This window comes from Zalophus californianus, chromosome 11 (genome assembly GCF_009762305.2).
Source record: "Zalophus californianus isolate mZalCal1 chromosome 11, mZalCal1.pri.v2, whole genome shotgun sequence".
Classification (NCBI taxonomy): Eukaryota; Metazoa; Chordata; class Mammalia; order Carnivora; family Otariidae; genus Zalophus; species Zalophus californianus.
Window position 1 is genome coordinate 71,500,983 of NC_045605.1, and position 23,263 is coordinate 71,524,245.

General features: G+C 52.4%; 1 protein-coding gene across 20 annotated transcripts in view; it reads right to left on the reverse strand.

Moving 5' to 3' along the window:
* Positions 1 to 8,130: 8,130 nt before the first annotated feature.
* PLEKHA7 (pleckstrin homology domain containing A7) overlaps positions 8,131 to 23,263 on the reverse strand; it is a 211,879-nt gene continuing 196,746 nt past the window's right edge. For 8 of the 20 annotated variants that reach the window (XM_027581330.2, XM_027581326.2, XM_027581324.2 and 5 more), the window contains 9 exons: positions 22,650 to 22,838; positions 22,433 to 22,550; positions 20,344 to 20,447; positions 19,655 to 19,855; positions 16,663 to 16,821; positions 14,123 to 14,256; positions 13,186 to 13,328; positions 11,504 to 11,614; positions 8,132 to 9,578 (listed from right to left, as the gene is read on the reverse strand). In XM_027581330.2, coding sequence (XP_027437131.1) covers positions 11,514 to 11,614; positions 13,186 to 13,328; positions 14,123 to 14,256; positions 16,663 to 16,821; positions 19,655 to 19,855; positions 20,344 to 20,447; positions 22,433 to 22,550; positions 22,650 to 22,838 — 1,149 coding nt within the window. In that variant the 3' untranslated portion in view covers positions 8,132 to 9,578; positions 11,504 to 11,513. Of the gene's footprint in view, positions 9,579 to 11,503; positions 11,615 to 13,185; positions 13,329 to 14,122; positions 14,257 to 16,662; positions 16,822 to 18,028; positions 19,856 to 20,343; positions 20,448 to 22,432; positions 22,551 to 22,649; positions 22,839 to 23,263 lie in introns of those variants that run through there. The other 12 variants (XM_027581334.2, XM_027581325.2, XM_027581329.2 and 9 more) reach the window with 9 other exon arrangements.

Below are 23,263 nucleotides of genomic sequence, written 5' to 3' on the forward strand. Positions count from 1 at the left end.
TCTGGAGCGGGAAGGAGAGTGCGAGGGGCTTCCAGCTTCCTGGCGAACTGAGTTCTTGACTGAGGCAGCCGTGGCCCAGGTGCTGGTGCTCTGATCTTCTACCGAGCTGTACCACACATCTGTGTGTTAGACCTTGCCCTAAAGAGAGCTTTCCCCAAACCGCACACAAACCCACATCCTATTACCCAGCAGTGCACAAAAGGGGGCCCAGCGGAGGGCCTGGCCTTAAGTGCTCAGTGGGTGTGAACCAGGACCATTTCCAAGACTCCCACAGGTAGGAAATCCTGTCTGCCTCCCTTTTTTTTAAAAATTATGTTCAGTTAGCCACTGTATAGTACATCATTAGTTTTTGATGTAGTGTTCAATGATGCATTAGTTAACACCCAGTGCTCATCACAGCACGTGCCCTCCTCAATACCCATCACCCGGCTACCCCCCTCCCCTCTGAAACCCCCAGATTGTTTCCCGGGGTCCACAGTGTCTCATGGTTCATCTCCCTCTCTGATTTCTCCCCCTTCGGATTTCCCTCCCTGCCCCTATGGTCCTCCGTGCTTATGTTCCACATATGAGTGAAACCATATGATAATTGTCTTTCTCTGCTTGACTTACTTCACTGCCTCACCTCTTGACCACAACAGGCGCGGGAAGGAAAGGGAGGCTTGCCTTTTGCTGCAGGGTTTGGCCCGGAGCGGGGGCGGGGGGCGGAGCTGAGGCCTTTCTTCCCCTGAGAGGGCCCATCTTCTCTCTCGTCCGCCGCAGGAGGCAGCGAATGGGAGGGGGAGCAGGACTGGTTGAGGGGCCCTCAGGTCACGAGTCAGGGTTAGGGAGCCCGGGATAGGGAGCCCTTTTCGAGCAGTCACTGGAGCTCAGCTCTCAGAGACAACCGGCCTGCCCCCACGTGACTTCAGCGAGCAGCTGCAAAAGCCCTCTCTGTATCCACCTCCCCGCCGTCCCCCCGCCCCCCCACCGCCCCAGAACTTCAACGAAAAGGTCAAGGGAATTTTCCTCCCCTTTAAATGGAATGAATCTTTCTTGGGCCCAGAAAGAATTATTTATCAGGTGTTCATGGCACTCCGAGTGCCTTTACAGGGCCCAGCCCTGTTCTTGAGGCACAACAGACAACTTTCTTCCTGAAAGCTCAGTTTATAGGCCAACTTCAAAGCCCAGGTCCTCAGCGCAGGGCACGAGGCTCCAGTTTGGGAATTGACATCAAAGGGGCAGGCGCAGGTTGATCTGATGTCAGATGGACAGCCGCAGGGCTGCAGGGGGAGGCCTCAGAGGATCTGCCAATCCTCGGCCCCTGGAGAGTTCAGGGAGGCAGCCTGGCAGGGGCACGGCCTTGTGAACCCCAACTTCAAAAGCCCTGGGCAGTTTTCACCTGCTGCAGGCACCTGTCTAAAATGGCAGACAGGGGCGCCTGGGTGGCTTAGTTGGTTGAGCACCTAACTCTTGGTTTCTGCTCAGGTCCTCTGAGAAGGATCCATGAGAGCTTGACCTCTCATGGATCGTGAGGTCAAGCCCCGCATCCGGCTCAGCGGGAGTCTGCTTGGATACTTTCCCCCTCTGCCCCTATCCAACCCCCGTCAAATAAATAAATCTTTTAAAAAAATAAATAAAATGGCAGACAGACAGTGGAGGGCAGCAGACTGGGGATAACAGATGACCCTGAACCTGTTTATCCTGCCAAACCAGGGAAAGGAGATGGCAGAAATGTGGAAGACCCACCTGGAGCTCCACTGTTCACAGTAAGGATCACACATGAGGGCAAAGCAGCAGAGTGAACAGGGGCTGAGTGCTCCCACACCAGCAACAGGGTCCAAGCATCATCTCATCCAGTCCTCACGATCACCCAGGAAGGGGGGTACTATGATTTCCATCTCTCAGAGGAGGAAACAGAAGCTTAGGGAGGTTCAGGAACTTGCCCAAGAGTTAATAAGGGTAGCTTTGATTTCCACACTCCCTCCTTACCTACTACTCAGGGAACTTACAGTGATGCTCTCCGGGAGCTAGAATATAAAACACCTAACAGAGCAGAGCAGAGATAGGCAAAGTCATCTGAAGAAGCAAGGAGGCTCCCTGGCCAACAAGCCTTGACTTCTTTCTCTCATTCAGTGTTCAACACATTATTTCTTAGCCCCTTCTTGTGGCAAACATCATTCTGGGCCCTAGGGATAATTTGAACAAGACAATACCCTTGCTCTCATGAAGCATATATTCTTGTGAGGGAGGCAGGCAATGAATAAGTAAACAAAGAATAAGAGTGTGATATGTATTAAATGATCATAACTTAAACGCAGGTGAGTAACATATTTTTTTTTCTAATGCTTCCTATGGGGCCAGAAACTGTGCTTAGCATTTTCTGTGTAATAACATTTGATCCTCACAACAACTCTACTGAGGTTAGTTGCTAATATAAACCTTTATTTTACAGGTGAGAAAACTGAGGCATGAAGAGGTTAAGTAACTTGCCCAAGGTCACAGCTGACCAAATGGAGCAACCAGGATTAGATTCCAGGCTGCCTGGCTCCAAAGCCTGTGCTTGTTACCTATGCCTCCTGACTGCCTCCTTTCCATGGTGTCAACCTACTCACAGGAGACCGGCTAGCCACAGTCACAGAGGAAGGGAGCACCTGAGGGCTGGTGCATTTTATTCCGTCCTGAGAGAGGAAGCCCTCCTCCAGAAACATGGGCATCAGGTCTTGGGATGGGAGCATCCTACAGTGGAGACAGGACCTCAGCTGACGCTGCTCAGTGACACCAGGATTGTCCAAGACTGCCCTGGTCCCAAGACTACCAGGCAAGCTTCCAAGGAAGACATGGCCTCGGGAAGGGGGTGTGTGTCAGTGAACACTAGAGGCCTGGCAGTTAGGTTCTCACCCAATTTTCTCCATCTGTCTTCTGAGCCTAGTGTGATCGTTGCCCTGAGAAACAGCCCAACTCTTGCTGCTGACAAATCTGGTTTCTGAGCCCCGAAGTCCAGGGACAGAGGGCTGGGTCAAGCATGCCAAAGTAACACCTCTCCCTGGGACCCCCAGGAGACGCTCACTGTCAAATCACAGGCATGGTGGTAGCTTTCATGTGCTGAGCACATATTACTCAGTGGGTGCTGTGTTAGGCACTCTCCCGTAGGCCTCTCTGCAGGCTATCCATGAGCTCATCGTTCTTACCAGATGCAATTCTATTTCAAGTAACCCAGAATCCCGGGCCATAGGACTGCCCCTCTTTCCAAGGTAACAGCAGCCAATATAATGGTTAAAAGCTCTCTGGAGTCAGATACAAGCTCAAATTTCTACCCAGTTGCTTACTAGTCGTGGAGCCATTGTGCCTCAGTTTTCTCCTGTGTAGTATGGGAACAATAATACCTACAGTCTGGGTAGGATAGATTATGTGACCAGATCAAAGAAAGCCTAAAATCCCAGGGGAGGGATAAATCTTATTTCTCACTCCCTCGAAGTTAGCTGCAGACCTCGGGGCCTCTCCTGGGCAGCCCCTCCCAAGTGGAGACTTAGGACCAGTTAGCTTGCATCTTGTGGCTGCGCTTTTCAGAATGTGTGGCTCCCAGATGGCCACTGCGGAGGAAAAGCAAGCTCGAAGGAGCCACACGGGCTCTTAAATTCTTCAGTGTGGCTGTAGGAGAATGATGAGAGGGTCTTGGGCTAGACAGTCTCCAAAGATGGCCACTGTCCACGCCTTCCCTTCTGGTCCGTGCATGCCACACTCTACCCTTCAGGAGGCTGAGTCTATTTCCCTCCCCTTTAATCTGGCTAGCCCTGAGCCTTGCCTTGTTTAGAAAATGTGGAGAAAGTGACCCTATGCCAATCCCAGAGCTGGCAGCTCAGATCCAGAGTCCAACTGCCCTGAGACCTTCCTGCTGTCAGAAAGACCAAGCACCTGCCTGGAGAGACTGTGTGGAAAGATGGAGATGCCCAGCCAGCTCCCAGCTGGGGTGCCAGACATGTAAGGGAAGAACCCCTGCCTTGCACATCCCACGCCTACAATCGCTGCATGGAGAAAATCTGCCCAGCTGAACCCAGTCCAGACAGCAGAATCACAAGAAATAAGACATGGTCTGGGGCCAGTTGGAGGAGACAGAGAGAATGTGAGTCCCCATGGACAGAGGACCTGAGTAGAAGCTTGAAGAAGCTTCTCCCCAGAGTGAACCAGAGCACGCACAGCCCTGCTTTGGGGCCCATGAGACACAAAATTAGAGAGCAAAAGATCTTCCATTCATGTACAGATGCAGCCTTGGAGGGGTGGGGAGGGTTGGCCAGGGAAAGATCCACAGAGACAATCACCTGTCTGGCACTTCAGGGCTCTGCAGCCTGGGGAGGGGGCTACAAGCTAGGTATCTCTCCTGAGGCACAGAGGCAGTGGCCTCATGGCCAAGAGGCATCAAGAAGCTGTAAGTAGAAGTAGAAGTAGAACTTGACAGGACTATTGTGAGCTCCTGTGAGATATGCCTGGGGACGCCCTGAAAAGACCAGGGAGGACCTGGGCAGAGGCCCCACAGAGTGGGCAGAAGGGGTCAGAGGCCACGAAAGCTGCAGTTACTGTCACTGGGCCCTCATGTGTGCCCACCTGTCTCACGTGGTCCCAGGAAACACAGGTAACAGCAAGAAGGCCTGAAAGTGACAGCAAGATGTTGGTGTGTGTGTGAAACCCCTTCGCCGGCGCCTGGAATTAGGCAGGAGGAATCTGAGGAGGGCTGGTCTTCCCGCAACTCTGGGCAGAGAAGATTCCCAAAGAACTTCTTATTAATGTGATTCGGACTCTGTTTTGACCTCCACGGGCCATAGTCTTCTAAGGCTGGGGATTTGGCAAGGAGATTAAATGGGTTTTGCTAAGATGCCCAGAGTCTACATTCTCCCGGCATAGGACCTAATTTTCTAGCTCCTCCCAGGGACAAGTCTGCCTCTGAACCTGGATTCGAGGTTTAGGAAGGAGATGTTTTCTAGATCCAAGAGGCCTCCAGAGGCAAACAGGGATTTGGACCAACAGTGAGCCAGGGATTCAAAGGGAGCTGTTGAGCCTTCAGGGGGCAAGGAGAACACCGGCTATGTGTGGGGAAAATAGACTTTGTGGAAGCTTCCAGGGCCCAGGGCCAGGATGGAGAGAGGAACCACTGCTACAGCCCACACAATTAGCAAAATGCTGCAAGATGTCAAGTCAGTTAAGGATCGAGATGCGGCTCAGGGCTCTGGGAAAGCATCTGCGACTGATTAGTGATGTCAACTAAAGGGCTGAGGACAATGGGAGCCTCGTGTCTGACTCTGTCACCTCAGCTGAGGGACTGTGTCTCATTCCCTCTCAGTTCTAAAGCAGAGTGTGGGAGAAAGCTAGCAGCCGAGCAGTCAGGAGCCCCTTATTCATGAAGCTAAAACCTTCATTTATCAGGAGGCACTCTTAGCAAGTGCTTTTTCTGGCTCTCCATGTAAAAGCCTTTGAGAAGCTCAGCTGGGGAGCCTCTGACCCCTAAGCTGGACCCAGTGAGTTCAGAGGGGTCCTTTTTAGGATCCTTTTTTAGGGGCTGCTCCAAAGCCCAGCCCTTCTGGGGCTCGTCCATACCCTCCAACCATGACCTGCACCCTTCACGGCAGGCCCACCCCCACTTGCACCCTGCTTCCAGCCTCATCTGCATTTAACAACCCTTGTTGGGCTGTGGCAGAGAATACTCAACAGACTCATATTAAAAATGCCCTTTAAAATTCAAAAGCTTTGAACTAAAGAAATATCTCAAGAAGTTTTCATGGAAAGTTCAGCTCCATGGGTTCAATTCACTACACTTAGATGCACCTTTTCAAATAATAGGGAAAAAAATGTAACAGGGTCAGACCCAATCAATATGCTTGTTCAAACAGAATTGCAGGGACTGTGATGTGCACACATTTTGTACTCTGCCTTTGTACCCCGCTCTGAAGAAAGGTTTCTTTGCTCGGAGAGCAATAAAAGCGATAGCCTTTGGAGTGGAGGCAGCAAAGCAATGGTGTGTTTACCGGGCCGGGAAGGGCTGCCATTTTTTCCCAACCCCACAGCCTTGTCTCTTTGTTCTTTTCAAAACGGCACGAAACCCACATGGGTAAAGTCCCTCAAGCATCCCGGCGTCTGATGCTGAATCAGAAGCAGGGGGCTCCCAGAATTTGCCTACCATGTCTCAGAAATGTGATTTGTGGATTAGACAAATAATTTGCTGCTTCTTTCCTACCCTTGGTGCGAACACAAAAGGACGTACCATGGAGTTCTGTAACCACAGGTGGAGGAAAATTCCAAAGCCCAAAATGGGTTCTTGTCTAGCTGAGCCAGGGTCCACATCCACCCCCACCCCTGCCATCCCCAAACTGACTTTGGGCAGATAGAGGGTTCCCTGGCCTTGGGCTGTAATTATAATAGCCAGGAAAATTCTAGAGAACTCAGTGTAATGGAAGACCACAGCCAAGGGGTTAGAGGGAGGCAAACAGGCTCAGGGAAGTTTCTACTCTCACAGCCAGCCATGACGGCAGGCAGAGAGAGGATGATGGGGAGCAAACAAAAGGTTTTCAGCATCTACACTAGTCTGGGGACCTCTATCTCACGTGCACTCAGAAATGCAGGTGCAACTCAGCTTTATCACTGAACAATGCCCTGGACATGTTGAGGACCTGGGCAGTTCAGGAAGCTAAAGTGGGAATTATCCCTAACCCTCACCACATACTAGATCCTAAAGTGTTCCCATTGGTTTCTGCTAAAATTAGATAGACATCCTGAACTCAACTTAAAGTTACAACTCGGGAGGGGATGTTGCAAATGGATGCAGGAGCAGCATTTGTCAATCACGATCCCATTGTTTAAAACTCTGCTCAGAAAAAAAACAAAAATCAATCAATCAATCAATCAAACTCTGCTCAGGCCCTGTGCCCCTATTAAGAAGCAAAGCTGGAATCGCTAGGCCACATGGGGTTTTCCAGACTGGTCCCCCCCTGGAAGGTCCCCAGTTGGCACGTGCTTTCACAGGTGGCCCCATCTTACCTCAAGTAACGAATCCTCTTGAGAGGGTTGAGAATGGGCCCTGTTGCCTGCTTACACATCACGTGGCTGGAGCATGCCTCTTCCAAACCACACATGCTCTTCATGGAGTCTGAGTTGAGGGCCTGTCATGCTCTCTGTAGACTGAAGTTTGGGTCACAGTTCATACAGAAGAGGCTACCCCTTCTCCTGGCTGAGCTGGAGAGAACAGAGAGCCGCCTCATTCCCTCCTACACAGGATTGTATGTGTGAAACAGAAACTGAGACCAACAAACAGAAGAAAAAAGCGGACATGTTTTTGCTGAAAAAAAAAAGGCTGTGTCTACCGATGGCCACTCTGTGTGTAGGGAGTATTGGTTCCTGTATCTTTTTTTTTTTAATTTTTTAACTTTTGCACTCAGTTATTGAGGACTCTGCTCTCCCATGCCTCCCTCCCCTGCCCAACCTCTTTCATCTGTTATGGAGAGATCTCCACATAATGCTTAAAACCAGGGAGTTATTTTATTTTAAAATTCAAAAAGAGATCAGTAGCTAAAAAGCAGCAGTGTTCCTTGCTCAGAATGCCTTGGAATCTATTCTCCCCAGTTTAAATAGTTGGGAAGTCCCTCTAAACCTTGGGTATTCTTCTTGGCAATAGAGAAAAACTGCCATAACAACAAACTTGGAAATACACACATCCCCAAGCTGAACTGGCCTCTTGGCTTCTGTTTGAAGCCTACATCACAAGTCAAAATGAATTAAACACAAATCCAGTTTGCAATGGTCCGTCACTAACCCGCCTCACTGGAACAAGCCGGCGGCGTGTGGACTGGAAAGGGTCCCCTGGCATCCCTCTTGCTATCTTGGATTGCAGTCTGCCTGCCAAACCAACCCCACGCGGGAGTCCACAGCCCAGAGGCCCCTCAACTGGGGTGGGGGTGGGCAGCCACTGTGAGCAAATGCTGAAGCCCCACCAAGGGCCCAAAAGCACAGGCCTTCTTCCCCCAGGGCCTCCGAAGTCAATCAAGTGTCAAGAACTATCAGCAGGAGAAACTTTTCATAGGTGAACACAAGCAAGATCGAGAACTGACACTGGGGATTTTCCAAAGAAATGGAAAAAAACTAATACAGGCCACTCATGAGGACAGAGCCAGCAAGAAGCAGGAAGCATATCAGGTTAATATTTTAATCTGTACATCACTTTTTTTTTTTTGCAAACCATTACACTTTTATTTAAATTAACTTTTTCTTGCAAAATATTCATTTCATTTTTCCAACAAAATCTTATAAAGGCAAAAATAAAATCTTATTTTGGCAAATGTCATGAAGTTGATCCTGGCAGCATATGGAGTTAGTTAAAAATAGACAGCAATGTCTAAATATAGTTAAGATTTTTTTTTCCAACCATAGTCAAAGACAAATTTTCATTTAAAGTGTGGCCCCACCCAATGGAGGTTGGTTTTTGTTTTTTTTTTTTCCTTAAAACATCATTTTCTGTATGCAGAATATCATGAGCTCATGACTTAACTAAAGGGCCACAAACACTGTGCCTGGCTTGGCAGCCCCCTCCTCATTGGAGACAGGAAGTCAAGTCCAAATCCTACTGCGTTCCATCAGGGATGTTGGGGGCACACTGCCTGCCCTCTGGCCACCAGACCATGTCCTGGGGAAGCTGACCTAGGTTCTCCAGGGCAGGCAGCAAAGCCCTATCACAGCCTAGTGTGGAGTCAGGGAGTTTTAGGTAGACGCCACCCAGTGTGAAGTTTATTGCTTATGATACAACAAAAGGTGCTTCCTCTCACCTTTTCTGTATTTCAAAATGTATATATGTATTTTTTTAATTAAAGCAAACTGTTCTGTTTTTCCCAAGAAGAGCCCTTTGCTGAGAGAGCCTCATGAACAGATTGGGAGCCAAACCTCTTAAATACACTACTGCCCCTAAACCAAACCCAAGAGCCAAGGCACAGACTTGGGTTCCAAATGGCAGCCTGGTGGAGCTTCCCCATCCAGAGCTGGTTATCTGGCTAGGTCAGGGACAGCTGACCTCTGCAGCTAAGGATACCTCTTACCCCAGATAGCATGCCAATGAGCCCAATGCTGGACTCCACTGGAAGCACATATCAAATCCAACCTTCACCTGAGTTCACTGGATGTTGGACTGGCCTCTGCCTGCCCCGCCCTTCTCCCAAACCCACACCTACCACCCACACGGTACCTGAATCTGTATGTGCAGCTCCCAAATCCTGCATCCTCACCTTTCCAGCCACTCAGCCCTTGAGGTGAACATTATAAAATACATTCTGATTCTAAAATACAGCGTCAGTATTTTACAGTGTGTATCAAAAGTGCCTTTGTCATATGTAAAAAGGAGTCTGAACTAAAACAAATCGGGGGGTGGGGGTGGTTGTTAGGACCTAGCCCTATGGTGAACTCCTCACAGTTGGTGGGCTGCTCCTTCCTCCAGCCAGAACCCCTGCTGAGCTGGAAGGGGTTTCCTTGGGGGAAGGAAGATCAATCTTCTCGGAAGAAACTGGTTCCACTGGGTCCCTGGCTCCAACTTCTCCTTTGCACGTTGGGTCACGGGTCAGTCACTGCCTGGGCTGGCAAAAAGCACAGGACACAGTGAGGGGCTGGCAGGATCCCAGCCCACATCTGGGGAGCAGGCAGTGGGCACGTCTGTGTACGCACACGACAGGGAATGGCAGGCTGACAAGACAGAGAGCAGCTGAGCAGGGGGCTGGGGCAATGCGGCCGCTGCTGGGGGACCCTCAGCTTCTAGGACTCATGGGCCCTGGGCCCCACCCTTTCTTCACTCCTACCACTTCCAGAAAGTTTTGCCAGACACATGCTGGCCCCTAGACTGGGTCTCGGCTCTGATAGGGCAAAAGGCCTGAGCAAAGAGGACTCTGGGGTCAGTTCTGGCCCTGCCCTTCATTCACTGAGTCACTCTGAGTAACGCTCACTCTCAGCCTCCATGAGTCTCATTTTTTTAACCTAAAAACAGAATGGTCATACCCACCTCCTAGTGAGGATTTACCCTAACAGGAGGGCAAACGGGAATGTGGATGCACTCTGAAAAAAGCATTAAAGGCCTGTCTCACAACTATGGGGGTGTCAAAAGCCAGGAAGAACAGGGCCTCTCCCCTGCCTCTCCGTGGCCTGGCATGGTGTCACCACAGCAGGAGAAATCCACACACCCTACTGTGGCCCCAACAGGTCCCTGTGGCCTTTACAAAGGATGTGGCTGGAGCATTTCCCTGTGGTTCTTCAGTCACGGGGTCTCTAATGCACACTTTCTGAGAGCCTGGCCCAAGCAGACCAACCTCTTCCTTCCACCCTCAGGCTGGCAGGGCACCAGGCTGGGGGACACCTGCTGAAAATCACGAACCCCACCCCCAATGCACACACTCTCTGTCCCTCCCTTCTCCAGACACCTAGAGCTCCTGGGGGTGGCCCAGATGAGTCCACCGTGGTGACAGGGAACAAAGGCTCTGAACTCGCACCGTAAGGGTTCAAACCCTGGCTCTGACACTTGCAGCTTCAACTCCTTGGGCAAGTCCCTCAAGGTCTCTGAGCTTCATTTCCTCATCTATAAAATGGGGGTGAGTATCTTCATAGGGTGGTTGTGTGGATCGAAGGAGAGGCTTAGCAAGATGCCTGGCACATAGCAGGTACTCAGCTATGCCAACCGTTAAGTACATACAGAGGAAAGAAAGGGCAACCCTACAAACTGATGGCAAGACGGAATGTCAGCGAGAGGACTGCTGAGGCTTCTGGTCTGACCCTCCCCTGTCCGGGTGAGGCAAGCGGGCTCAGGCCAAGAACTCACCACAAGACTGGACCAGATGCTGGGCCTCCTGGCTCCTAATCCCTCCCTGCCTCTCACCACTAAATGCTCTCATGGGGAGGCCCCACAAGGCATGGTCCCAGAACATTCTGAATGCTGAGGGCCAACTTCACATTGTCTTGGGTGGCCTGCCCCTGAAGCTTCCCTCCCTCTCCCCTTCCTGAGGTGCTCAAGTGCCGGGAAGGGCAGTCCTAGTCCTTGCTCTGACCCCAGTTCCATTTGGGCCTGGAGTGAGCCTCCATCTCCTCACTGGGCCCGTTTCCGGGGTTTTTCTGGTCTTTCAGCTCTTCCAATTCTCTGGCCAAAGCCCAGAGAGGCTGAGACCTACTCTTCCACCCCAAGCTGGCAGCCTGGCCTGCACTGGCCCCTTGGGGCACTGGGCTCCCTGCAGGGAAGAGAGCTGGGGAGAGGGAAGACCGTTCTAGCTTCTCTTTCAGGGAAGCAGGGCACTTGGATCACCAAGCCTCTCCTGTAGCAAAGCCACTGAGAGCTGAGTTCCTAAAAACCATCCATCCCCCACCCGCCTGCCAGTCAGGGCGGTCTCCCCAGCGGCCGCTTTGCCTGCGGAAGGAAGCAGGAAGCGTCAGCAGGTGGCGCTGCAATCTTCCTGGCGGCGGCCGAGGGGAGGGGAGGGCATGCTCGGTGCTAGGGGAAGGGCAGGCCAGTCAGGGCTCTTACTTGGAAGGTGTTAGACAAAGGTGTAGTGGAGTCCGTTGCTTAAAGGGGGGTAAGGTGGCACCGTCCTGGAGGACAGGAGGGCTTTAGGCGGGAGGAGGGCCAGCTGCTGCGCTAGACGGACACACAGGAATTAAGCGGGGTGTTAGGCTCCTCATCTGCTCCCTGCAGCACCAGATGCCCCACACTCGGCAGGGCTGCAGTGCGTGGGCCACGCTGCCCACCACTAATGGCCTGGGCAGCACACCCATGGGGCCCGGTGGGGGCCTGGCTGGCACTGGCCCGCAGTTCCCAGATATGCCCCTGAGCTAGAGAGAGGGAGCCAGAGTAAGGAAAGGCTGTGGCAAAGGTGGCCACTCGGTGGGGAGGTGCAGGAGGCCCTGCTAATTGCCTGCAGGGTGTGTGCGCCAGGGCAGGCTCGCCTGCCAACCGTAAGGAAGCCGAGGTCCATGTGGGTAGGGCAAGCACAGGCTAGATACCTTATGGTGTGGGCAGGGGGAGTATCCCTGCTGGACCCTTCAACATGGAAAGGAGTCAAAATGACCAAGATGGGCCACAGGGAGCCCCCAAGATCACTGGGAGGTGGGGTCTGGGTGAGTCTTCTCTGGTCTCCCCAGCCACACCAACCATCGCTCAGCCCACTTAGCAAGTCTTCAAGGGAGTGAGGACAGCAGGGACTGCAGGACTCTATGCAGGATCACAGCGTGGGGGGAAGAGGGAACAGTTTTCCCCTTGTCCGAGGCCACTCCTGTGGCTTCTCGAAGTGATGTTCAAGCTCTGCTCCCCAGACCAGACTTCCAGAGCCAGTCCCCTCAGGGTCCATCAGGCCCCACCCTTCATCACTTCCAGACCCTTTGGCCAGGATTGGGGGCCCAGGGGGACTGTGACAGCATTTCAGGCTCTATGATCACATCCTCCCTGGAAGGCCTAGCACACAGCTGGCCATGGGCACTACCCAGACACACAGTGGCCCCTGCATCTGGGGGACAAATAGCACTGGGTCAACTGGGAGGGCACACGCAGGGAGCAGAGACGTGGGAGGGAGGAGCCACACGTCTGTTTCCTGAAGAAAAAGCCTTGTACACACACAGACACACACGTGTGCACAGGCACACATACCCCTTCCCATTCCACGGTGTAATTTTTGCCCCACTGGCCAGCAAAGTCCCACTTCCCAAGTCCTGCTTACTGGCACAGGCCACTCTGAGAAAGGGGACAGTGGCTTTGATTGGGAGCCAAAGCAGGGGCTCCAGGGGGGGCTGGAAGGGCCCCCTTTGCCTTGCCCCAGCAAGAAATCCAAACACCAATGCTTTCCTGCCCCCTTTCTCGTGAAGCCAGAAACCTTTGCCTTGGCCCCCGAGAACCCAGAAAAACCTGTTCTTAACCCACATTCTCAGAGAAAGCTGAACAGCAGCACCACTCCCAGATTTAAGAAGGAGCTAGAGACACCCTCTCCTGGACCTCTTGCCTCTGACACTCCTGAGCCTCAGTTCTCCAACCACCTGCCCCGCCCCACCTCACCTCCCAAGCCCTGGGCTGTTCATGGGACAGGAGAACATGCCACTGCCCCTCAACTACCAAGCCTGACAGCTGGTTTTCTGCAGACTCCCTGACAGGCCATGTTGGGCTCTGAGCCCAAGCAGCAAGTGGGAGCCAGACTTGGAGGCTGGCCTCCTTGGCCTCACCTGCCACCTGCTTGCTGCGCTGGGAGGCCTCGGAGGCCAGCGCGTGGGAGATGTTGATGATACGCGCCTGCTCCAGCAGCTGCGAGTCCAGGTCGGCCACGCTGTTCCGGTCCTGGCCTGATGGCGGCTGTAGGTTGCACATGCTGCAGGAGGGCCAGAAAGCAGGCTTATGGGCCCTCCCCACCCTGGCGTCTGCCCCAGGAGAGGAGGGTCTCCCTAGCCTAGAGGCTCTCATCCTTTTAGCGAGCATCAGATAAACATAGTGCCCTTTCTCTCTAGACAAAGGTGTATGTGCTTCTCCCAAACACCCAGCCACAGCTTTGATTCTCCTCTGGGGGATCACGGCCTTAAGAAGAGAGTTCTAGCTCTGCGTTCCTATTAAATCTGAAATGAAAAGGCTAACCTAACTCTGAAAGAGAGGCCCTCCAATACCAGCTTTATGCTTCTGAAGCTCCAGGAGGGGCTGAGGAGATAGGAAAGCCTCCCGTCCTGGCTTCCAGGGAAGTGGGCAAGGCCTTTGGCACCTCAGGACAAGGCTGAGCCCCTGGCTCTGGTCTAGGGATCTGTGTGAGGGAACATAGGCTCTAACCCCAGAGGACCAGCCTTGGGGTTGATCTCCAGCTGTGTCCACCTCACTGTCATACTTGGCTCTGCTCCCTACATTTGCCAGCATCACAAGACACAGATCTGGGGGCAAAGGACCACGGTGGCCCTCTATGTGTATTTCAGGACTTGCAGATGACCTAGCAAACCTCCTCACAGATCCAATGGTGCCATTCTGAGAGCCAGCCTGCCCTTTGCAATAAACAGAGCTTACCTGAGTCAGGGACCTGGCAAAACATGCACCCTAGTCAGCCTGGGCCAGGGCCCAGGTAGTAGAGACACCCCCGGGGTCGGCCTAGCAGGCTGTCAAGACTCAAGCATCGTAAAAGCTGACCTGGAACGAGCAAGGATGTTGCGGATCTTCTCGGCTTTGCGATACCGCGCCTGCAGCTCCTCAAGGCTGGGTGGCTCCTCAGGGTCCAGCTCCACGTAACGCTCAGGGATGGAGACCTTCTCTGGTTTGGCCAGCTGAGAAAAGGACCGGGCGGCGGTGGCAGGTGGGCTCAGATATTGGGTTTAGAATTTGCTCCTCGCCCTGTCCCCCAGCACAAGGAAGCACACGGAGCCCACAGAGTTAAGTAACTTGCTAAGATCAGTGCAGTCCACTGTGGAGTCGGGATCTCAACTGTGTTCTTTCCACCACACCAGATAACCTCCTTCAGGCCAAGGGAAGGGAAGTGGAAAGGCAAGACAGCGAGATTGGAAGCCCTCAGGATAAAATGATTATCCTTAATGCCGCCTTCAATATGAGCTGAGCCCTGCCAACCTACACAGTCACACTGACCCACCGTGTGGTCTCTGCCCCTGCTCTTTCCTCTGCATGGGATGTTCTTCCGTTCACTCCACTGCTTGTGACCCTTTGGACCTCACTTCCAGAAGTCTTCCCTGCCCCTCCCCACTCTACCCCTGGTATCCCGTCCTGTTTTCTGTTTGTCTCTCTGCTGTCTAGTGCAGGGACCTGACACTCAGTAGCCCTTTAGCAAATACTCCTTGGGTGGGTGGTTGGGTGGGTGGATGAAAGGAAATGAGACTGCTTTCTGTCCCTACAGAAGCTCCTCTGCTCTACAGCAAGCAGCCATGCAGTATCCGCTGGTGGCAAGAGGACAATGTCCCCAGCTCCCGCCAACCAGTCTCTGATGTGAGCCCAGCCCCAACCTCAGCCTGCTGACACCCTGCTTAAACTCAGAATGCTAAAGGCAACTTTTGCATACCCCAGAGAATTTCTTCCTCCTTGAACTACAAAAGCACATTAAATGAGGTTGGTTGAAGCTTCTAAAAACAAGCTAAATGCAATCCCAGGGTAGATCTGGACTTGAATTTAAACCCATGCAGACCTTTCATTCTGGGGAAAGATGGCAAGAAATCAGCTCTTTTCTGTTATTTCCAATGAGGGCAGATCCAGAGGAAGGAAGTAGATTACATTGTAGCAGGAGGGATTTAGGTTAGAGATAAGAAAGGAATTTTTCCCCTGGCTGGCAGGTCAATTAGGACACCACGAAGCATACTTCCATTGCCAAAGCAGCAGGGAGAAGCTTCTTGTGTGAATCTGAGAAAGCAAAGACCTTTGGTTGTTGCAGAGGTGCCAAAGGGGAAAGGTCTGAGGGTGGGGGACCAGCTTCCTTAACCTGTGGAGCCCAAGCTGACCCCAGAACTCAGCAACTCCACAGGTATTAATTTTCCCCCACCCTGCTAAATCTATCCTTCAAGTAGTGAGAACATTTCCTCTTGTATAGTTTCAGGGCACGCCAAATCCTCATACAAATATTTGTAGGGTATCTGTGGACCCCTGTGTACTTCATTCAACAGAGTTGTCACTTGGGAAATATTTACAGAGCACCTACTATGTGCCAGGCCCTGTGCTAGGCACTAAGTGCACAGAGAACCAAACAGCCATAGACGCTGTTCTACAGAGCTTACAAACGGCACGATATAGGCCACAGGAGACCTCCCCATGTCTTGAAGACCCTGAATCTGTCACTCTCTTAATTCCTTGCTCTTCCCTTGGGTAAAACACATTCCTGAATGATAGAAGACCCAGGGGTTACTTGTTTTTCTGGGCCTGGCCAGTCATGATGCATTTGTGCCACCAGAGGGCACTAAAAGAACTCAGACCAGAACTACGGCTCCTCCAGTGCAGGAAATTTCACCTGTGATTTTTCAACGCTGCTCGCTTCCACAAACCGCCCCCCACCCCCAAGTCTAATTGCCCAAGTTGGCCTCACTGGCCAGTTGCAAGGCCAACTCCTAGTTTTCCGGGGAGCGTTTCCCAATAACAGCTATCTCATCACATGCCTACTACATGTCACGTGCCTACTCCATGCCAGGCCCTGTGCTCGTGGTTTTCTGACCACTGCTAATCCTCCAGGCAATGTGATGAGTCACTTCCTCCTCACCACAACCCACTTTACTGTCCAGGAAACCGAGGCTCAGAGAAGTTAAATGACTTGCCCTCAATTATGGAGATAGAGAGATCACAGATGTGAATATGCATCAAAATGCCTTGGCTCTGGGGCGCCTGGGTGGCTCGGTCTGTTACGGAACTGCCTTCGGCCCCGCTCATGATCCCAGGGTCCTGGGATCGAGCCCCGCATCCTGTCCCCTGCTCGGCGGGGAGTCTGCTTCGCTCTCTGCTCGTCCTCTCTCTCTCAAACATAAATAAATAAATAGTCTTAAAAAAAAAATGCCTTGGCTCCTTTTCCTAACCTCAAGCCGCTATTCATCCCTTCTCCTGGCCTCCCTGAAGCTGAGCTCTGTCCCCATTCAGGACAACCCCGCCGCCCCCCCCCCCCCCTCAGGGCCACTGGGAGGGTTGGTGAGGCCACAAGCCAAAGGCTGTCTCTCCTGAGGGGACACGAGGGAAGACCCCACCCTCACCTCTCTGCCGATGTCCAAGTCATAGTGCTGAGGCTCCAGGTCCAGCTCAGTGACAGGCATGGCCGGCACCTTCAACCAGCCCTGGTTTTCCTTGTCCTTTCTCTCCCCTTGCATGGCCCGTTCCAGCAACTGCAGGTCAAAGTCCTGCTCGCGCTTCCACTGGCGACAGAACAAGAAGGGTAAGTGTAGTCACGGCGTGACTGCTGCAAGAGCCAGGCGTGCCCCCTTTAGGATGGGGCCTGCGGGCACCGGGGTCCGTGGGAAGGGGGCCTGTGACCCGTTGGGAAAAAGCTGTGTGACCGTGAGCCCCTCAGCCTCACCTCTGAAACAAGGCTGTAGCTGTGGGACACAGATGGTCCCTGCAGGGTGCTGTAGCTCCACGTAATGGAGGAGGAGACCTCTGCCCCATTTATACGGCCTGATGCCAGGCTGCTGCTTCCTCTCCCATCTGTACCCCAGAGGATTCGCACATACACCTCTAGGGCCCAGTTCTGAGACCCATGACTTCAGACTCACAATGGTCTCCAGAGATACAGGAAGTTTCTAGGTCTAAGAGGGTGACCCCAAAACAGAGCCTTGCGACAGAGCTCCAGAGAAGCTGCCCCATAGCTTGTAGAAGGCTTTCTGGTTCAGGAGCCATATAATTCAGCTCAGAAATGATGGAAAAAACAAGCCCTTTGAGGCCCTGGTAAGCACGTACCAATAGCCAAGACCTTCTCTAATGGGTACTCCCAAGTGGATACATTTAGGGGTGAGGGATATTGTACCCACATCAGGGTAGGGAAGGTCTAGCTTGGGCCTAGGGAGGCAGCTAAACTGCTGCTTACCCAGGCATCCATTTGGGGGAAGATATTTTAAGTTAGAAAAAAAATAAAACTATGTAAAATTGAAATGCTAAATCAAATGCAACATTTCCCAGGCTCTTCCTTAGTATCAGCTATGTAACAAGCATCTCTTCACAGAGGGAAAAAGTAAACTGGTCATTTTAAGATCCAAACGAAACCCTGCAACTCTAGAGGGCCTTTCAAATCACCTATGGTCTATGTCCTCACAGGCCTTTGACACTGAGCAGGTTGTTGAGAGGAGGGAACAGGCTCAAAGCCTCTTTTCTTGAGCAGAAACCAAGCAGATGCTTCTTCATCCCAGCGGACCTCCTCCGTCCCACCCCATACATCTCACAGAGCCCCAAGTGGTCATGGTTGTCTTTGATGCCCCCTCAAAGTGACCCCAAAGCCCCAAACCCACAGCTATATCAGCACATTTCACCCATTCATGCACAAGCTCTCAATACTGACTCCAAGCCAATATAATTGCCCTTAGGTGATGATTTCCAATTACGGTATGAAAGGATTAGGCATTTGAAGTTTTAAGGATGAAAAATTAATTTTAATGATTTGCAAAGAAAACGCACATTTTCTTACATGCTCACAAGTGCCCCAAATAGAGACAAGTCCTCATTGAAACCCAGCCTGATTGTTTCCACAAACAGGAAAAGTTCACTGGACTCTATGACGTATCCTGGGGAAGAACCACGCCAATCCATTGTCATTAAGCAACACGTTTATTGGCGTTGATGCAGAGACTTACACAAGTCTTTTTTAAGAGAAAAATTACAAGATACTCAAGTTATGATTTTTAGATAATCTTGCTACATTTGAGACATCAGGTTGTAAAAGGTCAGTGTTACCCCAAATAACATTTGCTTATAAAGTTTAAAAGTTACTGGCTTTGCAGCTTTTCAGGATATGAGTATCCTGGGTCTTACCCCTTTGGTATCTGTGCTAACAGCTGCAGAGAGGCCCTCTGAATACAGTGGGAATACAGAACATAATATATTTTGGCATCCGTTCAAATTATTATATACTAGAAACACAAAAAGTTTTCCATAAGACTGGAAGAATTAAAACTGAACCACTTTAGACTTGGTGGGATTTATTTAAACGTGCAATCTCTGAAGCCTGTGTCTACTGTCCGGGTGTAAGGCATGGACTTTGATCAACTCATAATGCCTAGACCTCTGCCCGTGATCACGGCCCTCAGGCAACAGGTTGGCTCAGCCTTGTGGGGCGGCTTTTGGGTTAAGTGAATTATGAGTCAGTAGCCCTGCATCATGGGGGCAGCAGAAAGGTGAGTCACACATGGGAGTGCTAGCTAGGCTATGGAGACAAGAGCTGCTATTACAAAAGCCTCCTAACAAAGAGCACAGGCCCATTAGGGAATGTTCAATGCAAATTAGAAGCTTCCGTCAACACAATCAGGCAGGATTAGAGAGGCAATGAGCGGTAACACTAAAAGCAAAAGAGCTTGTGCGATGAATTAGGGAAAGAGCAGTCTGGTTAGAGGGCTAGGGAAACATGTGATTTCAAACAACAGGGAAAAGTCAAAAGTTAAATGGAATGTTTCCCAAAGGGACAGAAGGGGACTGTGGGCAGGGTGCAGTGCCTGCAAGCACACCAGGGGGCAGCACAGGTCCCCCCCCGCTCTCCAGGGGCACCGTGAGGCCTGCCAGCACCACGAGCTGGGGGAGAATGCCAGCCCTCAGGGCTGTGGAGCCCGACCCTGTGCTCAGCTGCTCCGCAGGGCATCGCTCAGAGGTCTGGGAGGCTGGCTGGTTTGCACTCCTCCTCACCAAATCATATCACCATCTTCCTCCTCCATTCCTGAACTCTGTACTCCCAAGTCCTGGATCCAGCTGAGACTCCAAATGCTACAAAGTCCTCTCTCAAGTTCAGCCTGGGGAACAAACTTGGGACATTTTCTCTGGCTGCTAGGCTCCTGCCGTGACATCCTCACTCTTTCTCTGATTCCGGATCACCCTCTGACCAGGTCACACAAGTGGCCCGGGTTGTGGACACACAGCCCGTGGGGTGTTCTCCGAACCATCTCGGTGGAAAGCCTACTCTCTCTGGGGTGTGATGTTCTTGTGTTTGGGGAACTCGGGGAGGCTCTGCTCCCCGTCCCAGCCCCACCTGCCTGGACCCTCCTAACATACTGAGCCGAGATCTCCGGGGAGGGGTTGGCTGAGGCAGCGGGACGAGGGCAGACCCGTCCTCTCTCCTTGGCTCAGCGTCCTCTTGCGTTCCCGGACCAGGGCCTTCTGGTGCCGCTTCATGCGCTCCAACTGCTCCTCCACACTCATCTTGCCCCGCTGGTGGTCCCCTGAGTACAGGCGCTCCAAGGCACTCTTGGGTCTCTGCGGAGCAGGAGGGTGAGAGGCAGCACAGCTGGGCTGGGACCCAAAGGGCAGCCATCATTCCCAACCTCTCTCTCTCTCACACGCACATGCACGCACACACGCACGCACGCTCTAGCTCCTCTAAGCACACTCAGGCTCTCTGGAGAGGACCCCATTCTGCAGATGCAGACACTGAGGCCCAGGTCTGTCCAGCTGGACACACATGTAGCATGTGATGGGGCCAGAACTCAGGGTACAGACTTTCTGAGTACCCTCCTCCTGTGAGCCTGAAAGGCAGGAGAGAAAGGTGAGGGGTGGTCCTCAAGAAATGGAGAGAGCCAGATGATGTCCTTCTAGGTGGGCAGTGGGAAAGGTATCACTGAGCACACGGTGACAGGGACCCTGAGCTCAGGAGGGGCTGAGGTCACCTCAGAGGCCATCCCTGGGGCTCACAGGATTGCCAGTCACCACCCACCTCGGAGCCCTTCCCTCTCAAGGCCACTCACAGGGAAGGTCACCTTGCTGCTTTCGGCATTTAGACCCCTCCGGAGCGTGACGTAGGGAGCAATGGTGGATGACTGCTGGAGCCTTGATGTGGACCCCGAGAGCCCTTAATGAGGAAAGAGAAGTGCAAATTATTTGTGATGGGGTGGACAGGCCACCAGCCCGTCCTGAACCACCTCCCACTCCTGAGAGAAGACCATGAGGACCTAGCCAACAACCCATTCTTCTTCCTCCCCAGGGCCTAGAAGAGAAAGGCCCAGTAGAGGATGAGGGGCCAACCCAGGGGTGTTCTTTGTCCCCAGTGGGGAACGACATCCCTGGAGCTCTATAGACCACCCTAGTCTTCCTTCACATGCAGAAGACCTGGGCTGCCTGGCAGGTAGAAAGGATGAAGGGGAAGGAATGCCCTTCATCCTTTCTTCCTGATGCACTCCTATGCATCCTGCATGACCCAACCTGCATGCCCTGCCTGTGTGAAGCCTTCCCAAATGCCCCAGGCAGAATTTATTATCCTCTATATCCTTCAGTATATGCATTGGTTACCGCACTGACCACAGCGCCAACACAAGTCCAACTAGCCTGCAAATTTAACAATGCCTGCCTGACCGACTGACTGAATGACTGAATGAATAAATGAAGGAAGGAAAAGCAGCAGCATCAAGTATTTATTGAGCACTTAACTATGTAACAGGCAGGCACTGTGCTACGTGTTTTATATAGATTTTGTTCCACTGGCCTGACCACGGAAGCATTACCTGACCATTGTAGAGATGCACAGTCTAAGGCTCAGAGAGGTCAAGGAACTTGTCCAAGGTCACATGGTAGGAATATCACCGACCATGTGCTTCCCATGTCTGGGTCCTATGGCTTAGAGAAATCACGTCACCCTGGCTGGCTGATGCCACCGCCTGTGCTTTCTCCACTAACACCCATTCTGATCAGCGGTGGTCCCTGACATCTGGAAATGGGCATCACACCGACTGAGGACACCACTAGCACTTAGCACGTAGGGAAAAGAATGATCAGTACCCTGCAATGCAAAGAGAATCCTCGGCAACAAAGAACTGTCCTGCCCCAAATGCTACTGTCATTGATATACACCTCCAGGCCATAATGAATTAAGGGAACAGTGTCCCTAGGCACAGTGCCAAGGGTTGCTATGGCCCCCTTCAGCAAAGTCCAGGGCCTACACCCTTCAGGGACCAGCTCAGGGCATAGCATGCCAAGGCTATGTGTGGCGGGCTGGGAGTCCCATAACCCTGCAGGTGCCAGAACCATAGCTGTGGCTCCTTCTGCTTCTGCACCCGGCCAATGGGGAAAGCACTTGACCGCCCACCTTAGGGAGCAGACAGGAGGATCAGGTGAGGAACGGATGAAGGAGTGTGGTCAGCCTGCTCAGGGATTCCAGGACACCCAGATGCAAAAAGGTCAGACCTCCCTTTAAGGGGATTTCTGAGAAGAGGGTCTGCTATGGGGACAAAGGGGATATGGGAGAACAGTGAGGAGGCAGCCCAACTGAGATAAGTGTGTTTATTTAAAGAAAGGACTCCTGGAGTCTTAGAGTGATACAGGAGAGCAAAAATCCCTCTGGAAGGCCTGAGATGGCCAAACTGATGGCAGTCACCCAACATCCCAGCCTGCAGGGTGCAGTGGCTCTGGAGCCAGAACACTGGGATTGTATTCTGGCTCCATCACTTGTTGGCTATTTGGCAAGTTAGTTAATTTCTCTGAGTCTTAGTTCTCTTATCTCTACAATGGGGATGATGATAATAGTACTTCCTTCGTAGGATTATTATAAATATTGACGAGGTGAATATAAAGAGCCTGAAACCGTGCTGGGCTTTAAAGTAATTGCTATTATCATTATTTCCAGGGGCAGATGTAATAAAAGAGGAAGAGAATCAGGATGTGGGCCAGAGGAAGGAAGGACAGGCCCTCCCTGCAGCCCAGAGTCTCCTTGACAACTGCTGCCCGTGCTGAGGCCCCAGGCTGCAGGCAGAAGCGTGTAAGGTACCCGGTGAGCGACCGGGGAGCAGTGGTATGGTAGCAGTAGGGGTTCCCAGAAAGCCTCCACGGACAGGTTTGCCTTACCTCTGCCTGGCAGTGTCTGGTACCTGCTGTCAGGGCCCACTAGTCCCAGGGAGGGCTGGGCCATGTCCCCACTGAAAGTCACCAGCTCAGGCTCACTAACGTATGACCGGAGCTCCACCTGTGGGCAGAGTCTGAGGCTGTCGTACCTGCCCAGTGTCATGCCCCCTTCCCTCCCCTCACACACAGCGGGGCAGCCCCAGGGGTCCTCCCTGCTCACCCTTGAGTCCCCATTCACACACTGCCCCTGCTCCCGGTCTCGCTTCCTCTCGTCCGACTGGCGTTTCAGACCCCTCACTGAAGTGTGCCGGATGATAGTGGCCTCCTTTGGCAGAGGTGGCACAGCCGGGGGCTGGTCCTCTGGACTGTAGAGCTCAGGGAGTGGGGGCCTGGGAGGTGCCTCGTCTTCCTGCTCAGAAAAAGAACCAGAATCAGTGCCCGGTGAGAGGGAGCTGGAGGGAAGATGCCTGGTGGCACCACTAAAGTGGTGGCCCAAAAGACTGGAGCAGGCCTGAGCGGGCCACCTCAGGCCTGCAGAGTAGGACCACTTCAGCCCAGGGATGCCAACATTTCCCCTGGATGAGCTGCAAAGAATGGGGATGCCTCTGCTCTAATTCTATTCTTCCCTTCAATTCACTCATTTTCTACTTTTCAAAGCGTTACCTATACAAAATCTGGTCTCCTGGGTCCGTGGTCTTACTCCACTTCCTTGAAGCGTTCCTTGAAGGTGGGGAGGGGGGAATAGGCTGGTAACTCTGTGCTTATCTGTATGTCTATGACAGCACACCACCACCACCGCCACCGCCACCACCTGGAGAACAAACATCTACCCCA